This window comes from Dipteris shenzhenensis, chromosome 23, assembly GCF_047967505.1.
Source record: "Dipteris shenzhenensis isolate YYH24624 ecotype China chromosome 23, Dip_SZ_1.0, whole genome shotgun sequence".
Taxonomy (NCBI): domain Eukaryota; kingdom Viridiplantae; phylum Streptophyta; class Polypodiopsida; order Gleicheniales; family Dipteridaceae; genus Dipteris; species Dipteris shenzhenensis.
Window position 1 is genome coordinate 7,417,374 of NC_141618.1, and position 18,469 is coordinate 7,435,842.

At 46.4% G+C, this 18,469-nt stretch overlaps 1 protein-coding gene across 3 annotated transcripts in view; it reads left to right on the plus strand.

Annotated features, from left to right (window-relative positions):
- LOC147886936 (uncharacterized) overlaps window positions 1–16,705 on the plus strand; it is an 89,155-nt gene extending 72,450 nt beyond the window's left edge. Inside the window, exons 3-10 of one of the 3 annotated variants that reach the window (XM_087394854.1) lie at window positions 855–985; window positions 1,113–1,211; window positions 1,407–1,557; window positions 7,216–7,400; window positions 7,579–7,696; window positions 15,746–15,847; window positions 15,981–16,085; window positions 16,205–16,705. In XM_087394854.1, the coding sequence (XP_087250980.1) occupies window positions 855–985; window positions 1,113–1,211; window positions 1,407–1,557; window positions 7,216–7,400; window positions 7,579–7,696; window positions 15,746–15,847; window positions 15,981–16,085; window positions 16,205–16,210 (897 nt within the window). In that variant the 3' untranslated portion in view covers window positions 16,211–16,705. Of the gene's footprint in view, window positions 1–854; window positions 986–1,112; window positions 1,212–1,406; window positions 1,558–7,215; window positions 7,697–15,745; window positions 15,848–15,980; window positions 16,086–16,204 lie in introns of those variants that run through there. The other 2 variants (XM_087394853.1, XM_087394852.1) reach the window with 2 other exon arrangements.
- The last annotated feature ends 1,764 nt before the right edge of the window (window positions 16,706–18,469 follow it).

Consider the following 18,469-nt stretch of genomic DNA (forward strand, 5'->3'; position numbering starts at 1 on the left):
AGAGCAAGCTTATAAGGATGAGGAGCTGGTGGACAAGGAGGACAAGAGATTGACAGTCACTTACTGCGGAGATAAGGCACAAACGATCAATGACACTGGGAGGGGAGGGGATAAGGAAGAGGAGACGAAAGAAGATGGTGGGAGGAGGTGGGTTAGGGAGTGAGGAGAAAATGACTGAGCTATGAGCTTCCTAATGCAACTATAACCTTGACAACCAGTGTATATTCGTACATCTCATCTCTTGGAATGGCAGCCAATGGCTCCAACTCTTCCTTCCTTTCTCCTCAACGTCTTGATGCACTTAGCATTTTTGTTTATATATTTATGAAGTACTTAAAGAAGTCTTGCCAGGCTGAATTAACTTCCATGGGCTCCTCACCTAATTGGCCTTGGCTGCTGGTAACACCTCTGGAAGAGGTACTTATTTATGGTGTAGTATCTCTGGAGAAGAAACCACCCCTCACATAGGCAGAGGGATCTCCTTCTTGCTCAAGTGTGGCTATAGCCCGATAGTGATACTCTCACAAGAGTTCAACCCACCCCTCAACACTAGCCCTTTCCCTAAGGTCACTAATCTTGATTAGTGCTTGGCTTAGCTTACAGATATCCTCCTAGATGACATACAATGGAAATTTCATGATCCAGTAAATTGAAGGCTAGCACTCAATGGGAGATTTATGAATATAACTTCCAAGCTTTGGACTGCAGCAAATTTTTAAATTTAGATACTTTCCCAAAGCTTTTTTATTAATGCCATGGGTAAGTGTTTCAGATCATATATTAGCTTCTGGTTATATTCTTCTTTATCAATCACCCTATCTCTGTATCTATAACTTCAGTACAATTGTTGGCAGTGCAAACATTTAGAGACTGATTTTGAAAATGCCTGCACTGCTGGCGAGGCAGCACATGAGCAACTGTTGAGAGTGACTTATGAGAAGGACGTTGTCATCTTGGATCTGGAGCAGGTCATACAGAAGCTTGAGTAGGTTTTCTATATAATTCTAAGTACTGGTCCATTATTCAACTAAAGATCTGAATTGTAACATTAGCTCTGGAATATATCATAGTTTAAATTGGTTTACAACTGATTTCATGTCAGTTTTTCAAAGGGAGGACATCTGCAAGTTGGGAGAGGAAAGAGAAGCTGATCAGAAGGCTTGGGACCTGGAGAAAATTGAAATCCAAAAGCTTGTGGTTGAGTACGAGAGGTTTTACATGCACACAATTTTTGAAGTTATTACAGTTCTGAAAACTCAGTGATCTGCTATCCTAAACAATTTTACTCTATCATGCCTTTTGAGCTGAAGGCATAATCAATAAAAGAGATTAGTTGTTAGTCATTTCATGCATGTCTTTGGTGAGTTTCCTAAAATAATAGGAAGGCTTGATTTTAAAATCATCAGGAATATTGACAGAGATAAAGCCAAGCATGAAAGTATACATAGGACTTTGGAGGGTCAAGTTGCTGATTTGAATGGAATGCTCACTGCTATGGAGCAAGCTAACCACGATGCGGAGTCAAGACATGCATATGAAATTGAACTGGCAATGAAAGTACATGTAATTTTTCTCCTTTAAAAAGTGTCACTACAGGAAGTCCGGGGTCAGTGTCTTATCGTTTTCCTATTCCTTTCCCTCCCCCTCATGAATAATTCTTTTGTAATCACATAAATACTATTTTTCTAATTGCTAGGTGCTAATCTGCTCCTATACTTGATTCTTCTTCTCGTTTTTCTCTGACCTTCATCCCTCCAACATGGATTAGGAGATGAATGTCATCCCCCACAGTTGGAGGGATAACCTACACAGATCTATGCTTAAGTGCACATTTGCCACCTCAGACCAAATTTGTGAAATTTAATGTCACATCCCACATCATGGGGACTCCTTATGTGTCACTAAAACCAAGAATTGTCTGAGAATCTTCCTTATAAGATGGCTCAATATGATGACCTGGCATCATGACCCCTGACACACCAACATTGAAAACCTCCAAAAAGTGCACATTTTGGGACAATGATTGTGAGAACTCCACAATGTCTCTTTAGTTGGTCCATTTATAGCCTTGTCTGTTCATGCACTTGCCAAGTAAATTCAGGACAGAAAAACACCTGAAGAGAAGTGGCCTCATGTGAAGTTCAAAGAGCTTGGGGAACACTTCCAACTATACTGACTTCATTTGATCATAGGGGCCGCCTCTTGAATTTGCTCCCCCTCTAAGACATTGGTATTTGGAGCTGCCTATATTGCCCCTGCAGTTCAACCATCCCACCATGAAGTTTGCGAAAGTGGCTCAATTCAAGCAATATTGTGGTAGGAAAAAAGCTTGATGTAGCCAGTGCGTTCACCTACAATGAGGATGCACATTGTCTCTGCTCAGTTTAGAGAAACTTCATTGTCAATACCATCACAGCACTTGATGCTCTTCTCGTGGGGGAGAAGCATGATTTTGCACTGCCGACTCCTTTTGCAGCATTATGTCTTTGCCTCTTCCATAGAGCTTGCAGAGGTGGCCATCAGTGTATACACCTGTAGTGTTGCATACAAGGGCAGCATGTGTCCGTGTCATTCCCTTCCTAGAAATTCAGGATACATATTTTACCTCGTATCTCTCTGCTCCCCCTCCCGTAGCCTCTCTGCTCCCCCTCTCCCGTAGCCTCCCTCTTCTCGCTCTCCTCTTCTCGCTCTCCACCCCCCTCTTCTCGCTCTCCGCCCCCCCTCCCGTAGCCTCTCCGCTCCCTCTCCCGTAGCCTCTCCGCTCCCCCTCTCCCGTAGCCTCTCCGCTCCCCCTCCCCCGTAGCCTCTCCGCTCCCCCTCCCGTAGCCTCTCTCTCTCCGCTCCCCCATATTTAGCCTCTCCGCCCCCCTCTCGTAGCCTCTCCGCTCCCTCCATCGTAGCCTCTCTCTCTCCGCTCCCCCTCCCGTAGCCTCTCCGCCCCCCCCTCCCGTAGCCTCTCCGCCCCCCTCCCATAGCCTCTCCGCCCCTTCTCCCGTAGCCTCTCCTAGCTGTGGGCTGAACCCCCAGCCCAACTAGGGGGTTAGCTCAGCCAGGGGGTAACAGGAAATATGGCCAGCAAAGCATGGCCCAGCCTACCTTCCTCCTCTTCACATTCTCTCTAACCCCGAGTTGGGCTAAACCCCCAACCCAACCCAGGGGTTAGGTTAAGCCAGGGGGGTTCATCATACAGCCAACTATGGATTGGCCTACCCTCTCCTCCAAGTCTCCCTCAACCCCCTCAACTCCTTCAACATCCACCAGGACTCGGTACTCTACAGTTGCAGCCATGACACCCTCTCCATACGCATGGAATTACCAACAAGAAGGCTCAAAACAGCCCCTCCTCGGGCAACAAGATCAGATTTTTAATCTACAGCAGGCAGTGAGAGAGCTACGATTGGAGCTGGCAGAAGTAAAGGCCCGACTTCACATCTTGGAAGGGCCTGGTAAGCAGGCAGTAATTGATGAGGCTGTAAAATCTTGTAAGGATTCCCCCCCTACCCCGCAGCTAGTCTCTACAGTCAAAGATCTTGTTCACACTGAAGTACAAACTGCTAGGAAGGAAGTGTTTGTGGAAGTGGACAACAAAGCAAGTAAGTCTGATATCCAAGCAAAGATTAAAGAACACGAAGCTAGATGTGATAATGCACTGAAGATTAGAATAGGGGGGATCCCAAAAGATTGGTACAAAGAGGAGGATACATATAGTGAAATATTGACAAAGATCAAATCAAGTTTGCCCAACATAGAATGGGTGAATGATGATGAGCAGGATGATGACTCCTCCAGGCCAACTTCTATTTTACACTATAGAGGTCATGCAATCCTTACACTGAAGTCAAAAGATATGTGGATCAAGCTTCTTCGACAATCTTACAAGCTGAAGGGCACTAAAGTATGGATAGCAGAGGAGCTTATACAAACCCAACTCAAGATTAAGGCAACTGAATTAGCTAAAGTCAGGGCTGCCAGAAAGGATGGAAAATGGGCAGTTTACCGTGAAGGGGTAGCACTAATCAGAGAGTTTAAATCAAAACCAAAAGACTCTCAGTCTTAAACTGATGTATGGCTGTTTACTCTCGAGAATATCATGTAGGTACTCTAAATAATTGGGATTGGTTTTTGCACTCCTTGGGAGCTGCCATGTGCCCTCCCTAAAGCAGATGTACTAGAGGGTTTCTTGCTGTCCCATAGACCTTTTGGTCTCCAGTGGACGTTAATAGACTTTCTTTCTTTCTTCTCTGCCCTGGTTGTTTCTACTATGCATGAATGCAGATCTTCTTGGGGTGTACTCACAGTCCACACAGCAACATAGGTAGAGGTGATTGAAGCTCTACAAGAGTCTTCTAGGCTACTTCTAGGTGCAGAGGTTTTGGGAACACAATACAAGAGGGCATGTAGCAAGATGAGGATCACAGAGTGGATTTTCAAGGTCTGTCTCAGGCTGAGGACTAGAAAGGAGATGTGATCCACCACATATGCTATGAGAAGCAGTTTGACCATTGGCGGTCATGCCAAGTACAGGGAAGCAAGAAGGCTTAATGTGTGCACAGAAGCAACAAGAACAACATGCCGGCAAGCTCAACAAGAAGCATCAGAAATACACAACAAGAGGCCATAATCGAGACCAACAAGAACTTTTATATTGTGTATCCCTGTTGACAAAATGAGTTGCAAGAAAATGTGCAAGAAATGAGAAAATGTTCAAGCAAAACAAGGTCTATTTTATATTTTCTAGAAAAAATAAAATTTCTACCAGTGCTTGGAAAATACCAATACAAATCAGCTTCCGAAAGTAGCTAATAATGGAAACTAGCCTGTTTCCAGAGAACCCAGCCCAATGCCTAGAGAATATCTGGAAGAACAATGGCTAACAGCCAGGGTGGGGGTCTGTACATCTAGGGAATGCCTTGCATGGTAAAAGTGTAGGAAATGCATGCAGGCCAAGCCTTGCAGAAACACTCCTTCCTTTCGACAGTCGCTCTCGATCTTGGAGTCCTGCGTTCTAGTTGGCACGAAGCATATAGATAATGTCCTGCCAAATGGCGACGAGAATGGCTGACACAAAGGCTTGCTTACCTCCTATCACCAATCTGCAACTAGCCACCCAGACATTTCAGGTGATGATGCTGGTTACTGTCTCGCAAACAATATCCTTCAATGACTACAACAGTTGCTGCCGGGAGTGCGGAACCCCATCATATGCCCTTATCATGAGAATCTATTGCCCATGAATCTTGTAATCTCGGGAAGAATCAATAAAGAAGGCGTGGCCCCCCTCTGTCAGCCATAAAAACATCCCTCATGTGAAATCCCTTTGCATCCTCTACGTACTGGAGAGCACCCATTTAGATCATCTGCATTGCTAGGCAGTCCCAAATGTAGTGGGGATCATCTCTAGATGTTTGTCTGTGTAGTAGGGGCATCTGCCATTCACATGCCAGCTCCAACCAAGGCCCTATGGGCAAGCCTCCATGCACTACCCTCTAGAATAAGTAAGATATCTTTAGCAGCATGAGACTGGACCATAGCCAAGACCAAAAATGTGAGTTGACCTCACGGGGAACCTGTGCTCTACCCAGTCTCTCTCTCACGAAGGGGTCCAGTCAGCTACCTCCAGCTGAAGGCGTTGGCCAATATGAGTGGTGTAAGAGAAAAAGGGAACCTCCTCCCTTGGATCCCATCGGACCTCCCTAAGAGGACAGCCCTCCCACATACTTGTTTGCCCGCGAGACAAAGGAATTGGGTCAATAGTCCAGTCCTTGCTCCTGCATCCCAGTACACCGGTCGTCTACCACTCCAACACTTCCATAGCTGTGTCCGCCTCTAGGTCCTCTGCCATGTTTGGTTGAACCCCCTCCAAACTCTCTGCTGAGCCCTCCACGGAGAGTGTTGTGTCATTGGCAAATCAGAGTCAAGAAGCTCCTTCTCTTGGCAAATTGGGAGGTGCATCCCCCTGACTCTTGATGTGTGAAATCTCAAGAAATGGCCTAGAGCCTCTACCACGACATAAAACAAAAGGGAGCTAAAGGCCAACCTTGGTGGACTGAACGGGACGACGCAAAGGGCTCCCCTATGTGACCACCAATGAGCATCTGGATGGTGCACACTACATACAAGGCATGACCCCTTGAATCGACTTTGAGAAGCCCAACCTCTACATGGTTCCCTTTAGAATGGACCACTCCACCTTGGGCCTTCTCTAAATTCAAGAAGAGGATCGCAAGAGGTCACTCTTCCCAGGCCAATCAATAGCCTCCTAAAAAGTGCAGATGTTGTCTAGGATGCTACGCTCTTGAACAAAATATGTCTGAGTATTGTCTATGTATTCTACACTCATGGGTTCATATACTCCAATTGCTTAGGTGACATTAATGACACACGTTCCAATTCTGGCTTTTTTTTTTCATGGGGATTAGCTTGCATTTCATGTAGGAATGAATAAGTCAAGGTTTCTCTTTCTTGGAGTGAAGCTAAATATAAAGCAGAAAATGCAGCCATTATGGATTGCATGTGGTTAAGGAAGTTAATCTTATTGAATGCACGATCTACATTATCGGCATGATGGGTGGTAACTCCCAATTACGTGACAATCAGAGTTTCATTTACTAATGGATTCATTGACCTCTTCTATTCTCCATTCGTGTTGTGATGGATATCTTCACCGAAAGCATCTGCACTGATACATTTGTTTGACTGTGAGAAGGCTTGGGGATATTATTAAAAATGTCAAGGGCAGTAGTAAAACGAAAATTTTGGTTTGTACTCCCAAAGATTTTGGTTAATCCCATAGGTTGCTATATCCTTTTGGGATGATGTTGTGCAACCACGGTAGTTCAAAGGACTCTAGGTAATCCAAAGAAGTTTCCACATGAGCCATACCATAGTGAGAGGGCCTAATAGGGACATTTACAATGGTATGATAATGCAGGTTATTCAACTGTAGATTTAACTTTTATGGGTTTTATATACAGCTTACCTCACTCTTGTAGTATCAGTTGTTGGTTCATTGTGAAATACACAATTTGTGTCTTGCATACTCCACTCTTGCACTCCTCTTGCAATCTCAGTGAGGAGGGGGTCACCTTGGCTACTATGCTATGTGTGTTGTATTTTCAAACAAGCTCTGCCATGGTTTATTTCATTATAAAACGATAAGATCAATCCATACATATAAAAATTGATAATGGATGCATTGTTTTCTCCTCCTCGTAGGAAATCACCTTGCTTCAGGAAGATCTGCAAAGATGTAGGAAAGACTGCAAGCTGGCCGAAGAGTCTCTCCTTCAGACGCAAAAAGAGGTTACAGGACTGCATGTAGAGGCTAGTGAGCTCCGTGCACAACTTCAGGTTGCTTTGAATGATGCTCATCAGTACCAGCAGGACGCTTTACATTGCAGGTTTATAGAAGTGTCGTTGTACTTGTATCCCATTAACAATCTTTTGATATCTGCTTGTAACTACAGGCTACTTGATCCATTGGTGGCACTCTTTTTACTTCAGAGGTCTAAACCTGTAATCTGTAGTAGTATGAGTTGACATTTCAAACATAATAATTTGATCTATTCTTGAAAATAGTCATATGAATGAGGAGCTACAATTGAGCTTGGTAGGAGCTCAAGAAAACATTTCTGAACTCATCGAACTCAGAAAAGAAGATGAAAGACTCTTTATACAGCAGCTGGAAGAATACCAGGTTTCTTTTCTTTCTTTAGATGAATATTATATTTTTTATTTTGTAAATAACTTCATTACCAACACCTTCTTTCCTATAGATTTCAGTTTAGGACAGCAAGAGCATCACAACAGTACAGAAGCTAGAAACGGTTTGTTGTGATTCAAGTATGAACCCTGAAAGGGCTATGGTCCCCTGCAAAAACCTAGTGGTCATAATAGCAAGCTTGCCTGATCTTCTAGACCTTCGCATCTTTTTAATATTTCTTTAATCTCATCGAGGTGATCATTTTTCCCAGATAGTTCAGATTGCCTTCAAAAGCCTTCTTTTCAGTATCTCTAATTAAGTAACCAACATTTTAGACGCTCGAAACTCTTGTTGAGAGGCATGTCAAAACTCAAGTTCCTGGCTTGCAAAGCTCCTGTCCTCGATGATGCATCATAAGATCATAAAGAGGCAAGGACCACCAGGTCCCAATTCCGGGACACGTACAGCCAAAGTCCCCTGATCCCTTCCAACGCTGAGCTGCTGCTCCTCCCCGCTCCCTCCCTCTCTCCTTTGCCCTCAGCCCCTCCCCCTCCCTCAGCCCCTCCCTCCCTTCTCCTCCTCCCCCTTCAGCCCGCCCCCTTCCCTTCAGCCCGCTCCCTCTCCTCCCCCTCTCAGCCTGCGCCTCCGCCCCCTCCCTGCGTCTCAGCCCGCCCCTTCCTCTCCCTCTCCTCTCCCTCTCAGCCTGTGCCGCCCCCTCCCTGCCTCTCTGCCTCTCCCTCTCCTCTTCCTCTCAGCCTGCGCCGCCCCCTCCCTTCCTCTCAGCCCGCCCCTCCCTGCCCCTCCCTCTCCTTCCTCTCCCTCTCAGCCTGCCGCCGCCCCCTTCCTCCCCCTCCTCTCCCTCCTCTCCCTCTCCTCTCAGCCCCGCCCCCTCCCTGCCCCTCAGCCCGCCTCCTTCCTGCCTCTCCTTCCTCTCCCTCTCCTCTCCCTATTTTGGTTCTCAGACTCCGTGACACCTGGACTTGTATCTTTGCATTGACATATTGTGCTCATCCCCCCCATTTTGCACCCGGGGGCGGTTTCCTTGCATCTAGTTTACTCTGTATTTAGGCTCAGATTTGACATTATGTACTTTCACTTGCATTATATTGCGTAGCACTTAGATGATATTCGACGATGCCTCTTCTTTGGGGCACGTTGATTTTGTGCTATCTTGTATGCAGAGTTCTTGATGTCCCATGGGCCCATTTTGGCCTCTAGTGGACAATAATACACTTTCTTTCCCCTCTACCCCTCCCCTCCTCGCCCCTTCCCCCGCTCCCTCCTCACCTCCTTTCCCTGTTTTCTACCCCCCTATCTCCCGCAGCATTTTTTGGAGTAGAAGGAGCCTCCAAATTGTCAGAGTCGGCCTCCTCCTCACCTCGATTGGCGATGGATACTCCGTCAGCCAATCCTACTCCACCTCCACTGGCCGTGAAAACTATTACCTTTTCTAAAGACGAGTTGCAGCAGCTCAAGAAGGATGTAGAGATTGAATGCTCTACCACGTTGCTAGCACGCATCTTCAGGTCTCACCCCTCTAGATCCCAAGCCAGAGATTGGATGCTTGAGAGATTGGATGCTTGCGGCTCTCCCCCTAGACCTCACTCCACGATTGTTAGATGTTCGTCTTCTGGGACGAGGTTTTTTCCAGGGTTTTTTTGACACTCCAGAGGCTGCGAGCACTGTGCTCAAAGCTGATTTTTTACACCTGGGACACAGGAAGATCTTCTTTGAAGCCTTTCATATTGTTTTCGACCCAATGGAGGCAGATAAGAAAATCTTTTCGCTCTTCATCAAATTTCCCGGGCTTCCCCAGGTTTACCATTGACTTCTTTCTGTTATTGGGGAGCATTTTGGCGCGGTTGCTGAGATCCCACCCCTCCCTGGGTTGCCATTGACTGTAGTAGAGGCAACCAAGGCTGATGGGGTACCTAGAGTTAGGGTCCTCTGTAAGGATCCTAACCTTAAGATGGACCATGTTATGATCCAACGCCCGGATGGTTTCTTTTTTCACCAGAGAGTAGAGATTTCAGGCAGACAGAACCAGTGCAGGATATGCATGACCATTGGACACTTTGCCAGGGATTGCCCCAGGAAGAAGAAAAGGCCCAAGAAGCCCTCTGGTACAGCTACCGCCCCATGGCCTCGACAGGGGGGTGGTACAGGTCCAACACTTGCTCCTCGACCTCGACAGAGGGGTGGTACAAGTCCAGCACCTGCTCCTTGGCCTTCGCATGGTGGTCCTCCTCAGGATGGTGGTGGTACAGGTCCAGCACTTGCTCCTCAGCCTCGACAGGGGGGTGGTATAGGTCCATCACCTGCTCCTCGACCCCCACCTACCTTAGGGGCACACGATGCTCTCCAATGGGTTCCGGCACGTGTGCAGATCCCTCCTTCACTTCACGAGGGTACATTAGTGGACTCTACTTCACCTCAAGCTGTCCCTCTAGTCTCACCTCGCACAGTTCGAGACACTGAAGCTTCGATCTCCTCCCCGGTTGCAGCTTCTTCCCTAGAACCAGCGGTGCCAGACGCTCTTCTTGAGGCAGTAGAGGTCTCCGCGGCTAGGCAGACACAGGATAGAGAGCAGTCTTCACTTCCTCCCTTGGATAGGGGGAAGGGGATGGTTTACACTATTGATCCTCTTCCCTCAAAAGGGATCCTTCGCACTCCGGTGTCTGGCTTGCTTCACAGGAACTCATTTTCAGCCCTGGCAGATGGTTTAGATTTCCCAGAGGAGGAGTTTGTGCCCGCTACTTTTGGGGAGCCAGTGATTGGGTTTCTTGTTGACAGGGCTTCTTCTTGAGGTGGCAGGGTTCTTTTCCCTGTTGATTTTCCGCAACTTGGTTCCATTCCTCCCTCCTCGAGCAGGAGGTCTTCCCCTGTTGAGGGGTTTGTTTCCGCCACTAGGTCGGGTAAGGTGTTCCACTCTACATCCTCCCGTCGATGAGGATTATTAGTTTGAACATACAGGGCCTAGGTGGGCGTCCCACATCGCCGCCATAGACAGCTGATCCAGGATCAGCTTCATCCAGCTTCATACTGGGGGTTCCATTGATATCTTATTTATTCAAGAGCACAAACTGGATTCTAGAGATTGTGCCAAGTCAGGCGAGTTGCTTTCTGGCCATACTTTTTTGTCGCCTGCCTTGGGCACCAGGGGGGGCACTTCTATTTCAGTTTTGCAGTCGGTTCTCCCCTTAGTTGTCGGACACAGAGTCATTATTCCCTCTAGAGCTCAGTGGATTATTCTTTTGATTGGAGGGCGTAAGGTTGGTTTCCTTAACCTGTATGCCTTCAACATTAGAGGGAAACGTTTCCTTATGTGGAAGGATTTGCTCTCCTGGGCCCCCATTGCGGATTCATGGGTGATTGGAGGTGACTTTAACATGGTTAAGTTACTGTCAGACAAAAAAGGGGGTAGAGAAGGCGGACTTCACTCTTTGGAGAGAGCAGCTTGGGATGCCTTCCTTTTTCACTTCTGTGGCAGAGATACTTGGTTGGACGATGCCTTTCTTATTCAGCCACAATCCCTCTTGTTCTCTTGGTCGAACAGGAGGCAGGAGATGCCTATTCATGCACGCATTGACACATTCTATGTAGATGATTGGGCACTAGACAGAGGTGGATCGATATGCATTGCTGCTGGGGTTTCCACTTCAGACAACTTTCCTGCTGTGCTGGCTATCTCAGAGCCTCACTTGAGAGGCCGGTCTGCCAGCATCAGGATTCCAAATGCCTTTTACACAGAGGAGGACCTTACAGAGGCAGCCCTGCAGATATGGGTTTCTCATGTCCAGGGTGGGCAGCCATATCCATCACATGTAGCTGTTGCCCTTTCTACCGCTCAGTTGCTTGTACCAGGAGACGAGATATTCTCAGACGTGAGATTGGTGTTCGCCAGCAGTTGGGAGCTTTGCAGAGGGAAGAGCAGAAACGGCCTTCAGATGCTTGGATTCAGGAGTGCCTTGTTGCAGCAAGGGCTCATCAGCAGATATTGCTTAATCAGAGAGCAGAGTATGCCTTTCATGCATGGGAGTCCTTCTAGATTCACATGGGTGGTAGAGTCAATAAACACTTTTTCTCTACTCTTGGCCCTAGACATAGTAGAGAGAGTGTATCCCAGCTTATTGACTCACATGGGGTTTTACAGACAGAGCCTGATGATGTCTTACGCATAGCTTCAGATATCTATGCCACCCTTCTTACTGCTGATCTTGAGACACATGATAGAGAGGATGCTAGACAGGCTATTTGGCAGAGCATCCCTATGTTGGTGAATCCGGGTATGCATGTTTTGCTCGATGCACCTTTCACCAACACAGAGTTCAGGACTGCACTTTCAGCCCTTCACAAGGGCAAGTGCCCAGGTTCGGATGGCCTCACCCCGTCTTTTTTCATTGCATTTTGGGATATGATTGGAGACTACATTACTTCAGCCCTACAGGCCATTTGGGACTCTGGTGAGATGCCTGGGTCGCTTACAGAGGGTCTCATCCACCTTATCCCGAAAGGAGGTTGCAGAAATTTAGTGTCCCAGTGGAGGCCTATCACACTTCTGTGGACTTGTTACAAGATTCTGGCCAAGGCAATCAGCCTCTGATTGCAGCCCCTTCTCCCTGATCTTATTCATGACACTCAGACGGGATTTGTGCATGGCAGAAGCATTTTTTATAACATTTTCTCTTTTTGGGAAGCTTCACAGTGGGCCATGCAGAGTGGCCAGAATCTAGCCATTCTACTTTTGGATTTTAAGAAAGCTTATGACAGAGTAGATTGGGGTTTTTTGGAGGGCACCCTGCTACGCTTTGGCTTTACTGATGCTTGGATCAGAGGTGTTTCCTCTTTGTACAGATCAGCCCACAGCCAGGTACTTATTGGTGGGGTAAGGGGTGAGAGATTTCAGATTTTGAGATCAGTCTGTCAAGGATGCCCCCTTGCTCCTTTCCTTTTTTTGTTCGTGGCCGAAGCTATGAGTATCTATGTTAGATCTCAAGCTGATATCTTTGGGCTGAGACTTCCCATCAGAAGGGAAGAGGAGCTACTTGACAGTGAGTTGGCAGATGACACAGCAATTTACTTGGATGCCACTCCACAGACGCTCACTTCTTTCAGGACAGCATTGGATTTATTTTACTTGGCAGCAGGGGCGGAGATACATTGGCATAAATCCAATGGCTTTTGGATCAGTGATGAGGACACTCCAGTTTGGGGGCTTGACATAGGATTCACTTGGGTTCAGAGGGGTGTGCCTATCAGGTATTTGGGCTGCCAGGTCGGCTTGGATATTTCTTCCACGCAGCAGTTTGCTCCCGTTTTGGAGAGCATCAGGAGGAATCTTCTTTTCTGGAGCTCAACCAAGTTGGATCTTGCCTCTAGAGTTGTCGTGGTCAACCAGGTCCTCTTGGCCATGGCTTGGTTTGTTTGTTCATGCTGGTGCCGTTCTAGGGATTGCATCATTCAGCTCAGAAGACCGATCAAAAATTTTCTTTAGAGTGGGCTTGATGGCACTGCAGATGCCTTAGCCAGGGTGGCTTGGGAGACCCTCATCCTCCCTACACAGGAAGGGGGTCTCGATATTATTGATCCAGATTTACAGTGCAAAGCTTCTTTGCAAGATGGTGGTGCGAGGACTTATGCTAGGGCAGGAACTGTGGAAGGGCTTTCTTATTAGCAGCATACAGAGGTGCACACCTTCTTCAAGAGGAGATTGGATGAGCAGTGTTAGGTGGATCTTCACCACAGCACACCTCAGATCACCTTTGTCCCCTCTCATGGTTGCCATTCTGAAAGCTTGGGCCAGTTTCACAAGCACTCTTCGGAGGATTCCTCCTTCCTCTCGTGAAGAGATTGATAGGCAACCCATCATGTGGAATGACAGTATTTTAGATGATCATGGCAGACCACTGGGTGCCTCACTCTACATGCAGTGGTCCAGGTGGGAGAGGGGACGTGCATCATCTATGGGGTCTTGGAAAGCTTTCCGCAGGCTTCCAGAGGAGACCAAATCAAGGTTGATAGGACATCTCAGAGGGAGTGCAGGGAGGATCTTGCAGATTGAGGCAGCCCTTCCAGAGGTTTGGGTAGACACAGATGATATGACACTCACTTCCTCCACTTGGGCAGGTACTTTTACAAGAGGCGGTGTTTCGCTTCAGGTTTTGGCCTTTCGAGATGCACAAGAGGATGCTTTAGTTTTTAGTGTCTAGGATGGTGGTAGATTGCTCAGGTCCACAGAGGATATCTTGCTTGAGTCTGCTTTTCAGCCTATCAGGGTTGTAGGTCTTTTGGTGCAGGGATCAGATTCAGAGTGGTTCCTAGACCCAGACCCCCCGCTACTCTCCACCGGGTCTTGGAGGCTCTGGCTCTATGGGGGAGTTCCCATCAGGTATTTGCAGTGGGACCCCGGAGAGTGGGAGTGGATTGACGTAGGGCATCCAGAGAAGAGCATCCCCTTCTTTCGTTACACGGTTGGTAATGCCCGGAGATTTCAGCTCAGTAGTAGAGGTTGGAGACCTTCCAAAGTTCCTCATTGGGAGACATTTGATATCACTGCGGATCTGCAGAGGTGCTTCTGGAGGAGACTCTGGAAATCCCACAGGAAAAGAAAGATCACTATCTTATTTTGGCTCTCTATCCATGGTGGGCTTGCAGTGAACCTTTGGAGGTCCAGGTTCGGAGCCGACCCTACTTGCCCTCGCTGCCTCTCTGCTTCGGAGACTATTCAGCATTGCTTATGGGATTGTAGACAGGCGAGGATGATTTGGATGGGGGTAGCCAAGATTTTTAGTCACTTTGCCCACTCCCCATTCTTTATGACATGGGGCTCACTGGCTTGGCTTTCTCTTACAGGGCCTCATGTATTCTATGAGAGATTTGACTCCTCTCGGGCCATTTCGGTTCGACGTCATCAGACTGAGTCCTGTTCGTTGAATGTGGTACCACACCTTCCTTTTACAGCTGTACAAGCCTCTGTGGATACTTCTTGGGAGATTCTAGCGAGCATAGCATCCTGGCATATCTGGAGAGCCAGATGCACAGAGGCTTTGGAGGGTACTCAGGTTCATCCCTCGCACACATTGGCTAGTATCTGGACAGACTATCTGGACAGACACCGTACATACTTTGATGGCCGTATGGACGGGTATGCAAGGAGACTCCCGTGCAGCCTCAGCTAGAAGGGCTTCTTTCTTCAGGGAATGGAAGGATTCTCCTTTCTTCTTTGAGACTACTACAGGGTTGAGGTGGCACTTTCAGCCTCAGCCTTGGTTGTTTTCCACCTCACTCTAAGGGGGTTTTTTAATTTATCCTCATTATTTCATGATGTATTCCGCTTTGAGCTTGCTCTCGCGGGTTTTTTCTCTTACTTAATAGAAATCTCTTTCTTGAAAAAAAAAAAAAGAAAAGAAAAAGACACAGTAACTGACATGAGACTATGTAGTACCACTAAGGGTATGAATCAAGGGATGGACATAGTTTATAAACGACCTGAATCTTAGGAAAAATGATGACCTTAGATCCAATGTCAAGACCCTCTAGTGGAATCCAGTGAAAAACCCCAATATTTCAACACAGACTAATCTTAAGTAAGCATTTTATCTTAAGAAACAAAAGCTTCCATGAATAACACACATGGAGTTGTGGTTTAGGAAAGGGTGCAACAAAATGATGATGGCGTGTGATGGCTGCCATCCCTTCCTTTATGATGTACCCCAAGATATTTCTATGCTATAAAGTAGAGGAAACAAATTTGGCTTTAGAGCACTGGATAAGTTTCTAAAAGCCCCAACTCCAAAGGAATTTTAAAATAGAATTGCTGAACATGTCCGTTTGTAGAACCAAATGAACTCTAAACATTTAAGTTCATAGGGAATATTAGAGTTGAATTAGATTCAATGACGTAGATAATCGATGCTTTAAATAAGAACCAAAGAGCCAGAATTGGGAAAAATTGACAAATCTCTCTAAGCCCACAACATCTATGTCTGGAACCAACAGGTCAGTTTTTATTGCTAATAGTTCTGATATGCACTAATTATACAGAAAAATTGGGAAGCGGAAAGACATGAACTATTCCAACAAGAGACTGCATGCTCTGATGCGCAAATTGCAAAGCTCCTTCGAAAAAATCAGATGCTTAAAAAGGTATTTTTGGAACACTAATAAAATTTGAGAAAGTATAGATTTTCCTATGGGTTTTTTATATGACAGGTCTTTTAATAACCCCGTTGTGATAGTATAATGCCTGCACTTGATAAAACTCCTTCCTACTTAGCAGAGACTGAAACAAAGTTACAAGGTTCTAGCATTGATGACATCTGACTACAACAAATTGAAGGCTCATTTGCAAGAGCATAGATGGAAACTGAATAATACTCCGAAGGTAAAATATTCCTGGCCCATTTCATATCCCTTTCTATTTTCCTGGCTTTCACTGACATCAAAAATCTTCTTTGTAGTTTCTGCTTCCTAACAATGAGTTTGCTATATATAAGCTATCAGATCTGACGTGAAGGAAGGGATATGTATAAAGAGTCACCATTAGGTCATATAGCCAAGCACTGAGTCACCATGATGCATTCATTTTGATTTTGCATGGATTCTTTTATCATGGGCAGTGGCTGTCTTAATACCCCCATGCCTCATCATCTTTTAAGTAGCAACGGTTGGTATCTGCGAGTCTGTAACCATAAGGACCGGATTGAAGGAAGCCGACGCAAGTGGACCTTGGGTTAAGGCCAACAAAGAAACTTACCAATACAAGAACGAGCACAGTGACTATAGGTGGTGTCAATGCATCTCATTGGCTAACTCTTGTTGCAAGTGGTCGCGGGTGGTGATACCTTATTTAACTTCTAAATGGCAAGTATCGGAAGCAAAAAGTGGTGATTTTGTCAAAGCAAATGACTAAGGGTAGTCGACCAATGATGAGCAGCCGTGCAGCATGCCAAGCACGCCAACTTTAGAAGGAGGTTTTGTAGTAGTTTAGAAAAGCATTGTAACAGGGAGAAGGGAATAGAGAGTGACATTGTGTGTTTTACGCTCTTCCTCACCTGGCTTTCTAGGCTAGGAAGCTTGTTACTAAATATGCATTGCATGCCGAGGTGGCTTGGTTGTATCAACCTTTAATATAATAGTGTGATTTCCTTTCCTATTTGCCTATGATGTCTACAGTCCATGTGGTGTTAAGATTCTAACTGTAGTAACTGGGTTCTCCTATCATCATACAGTTTCTCCTTCAACAGCAACCCCGACCTCCGAGTTTTCTTGTTGACAACTATCGCGTCACCCCAAGCACATGCAATCTGCACTTATGGAATGTAGAGCGAGCATCGTCACCCGGGCACTACACAGGGTTGGGATGTTTACGAGCATTTGTGAGTGAACCTGCCAGGAGTGAGCAAACCACAACATCAATAGCATCCTCTGAGTGTCTCACTTCCCCATGCGTGCATTGAAGTCACCAAGCTAGGAGAAAGAAAGAAACAAACAAAGTTTATTAAAGTCTTCAAAAGACCGAAGGATCAATGAGACTGAGAAAACCATATACAATATGCTGAATGGGGGGAACCTCTGTGGGCATCTACACCCAAGACAAGTACAACATAAACACAAAAAGACACTAATACAAAATGTTTGAGTCCATGGAGAGGAGCTGTGGTGTGGCATCACTTCGGTGGTCGTTGGAATGTTGGTAGAGGAGTCAAGTCCATGGTAGACCCTGATGATGTGCGGGGCATAAAACTTATGATAGAGCACTAGCGACGATGTTGGTATGTGTGGTCCGTTTCCTGCATCAGACAAGTGCTACTGTTAGTCCTAGCAGCCATGCATCTGGTCTGGCAAATATGGAGGGAAGATCTCCGAGCCTGATCTAACCATCGACATGCTGGTGGGTCTGTTGTATCTCATGCTTTGGGCCTTGACTACGTTGCCTCCATGGGGCCTACTGGTCCATGTCATCTAGTTGGAAAACTCAATGATCATGCTTTGGGTGGATTCTGGCTGAGCAGTAAGCGCCCTGATGTCGTCTATGTGCTGTGTGCTGTTGGTCTTCGTATCATATAGCCTCATTAATGAAAGGACACTAGACATCTCTGATCTGGGTAAGTCAAAAGGCTGGAGATGGGACCGAATCTGAACAGACAATGGTAACGGCCTGCAGATCTCATAGTACATAGTGCATCTGCTGCTGAAAGCAAACTGCTGCTCTAACTCAATCTCTGTTGGTTACACAAAGTGTAGATGTGACCCTCCATAGGTATGCCCTTAGCCCGGCCACTCTCAATGCATAGTTGGTGTGATGAAACACAAAACTGTCTGATGGAAGTTCTTAATGAGTGGGGGAGGCGGATTTGTGTGTAGCCTGGTTTTTTGATGAATCCCTTCTGATGTCTGTAATGGTCTCCGTAGAAGTTGAGCTTCACGAGAAGCTCGCAAGGGGCTAACTAGGTCTTGAATGTGTGCAACTGTAAGAGATCCTCTTGGACAACCTAGTTAACCTCGTGGTAAGTGAGCAGAACAGAGGGGGCCTCAAGGCTATACTGAAAGGGAGGAAATCTGTCCATATGGAGTCCCAGGCTCTCGCGTCTACACATTAGTAGCTGAGGGTAATTAGAGATATTGGTAATGCCTAGGACAAGGTGAGCCATGGTAACTTGTGTCGCCAAAGGTCGAGGAATGATAGTCTTCGTAAAGGTACGTGATCACCTAGAACGCTACAACTAGTTGTACAACGGATCCTCCAAACTCAATCAAACTGATATG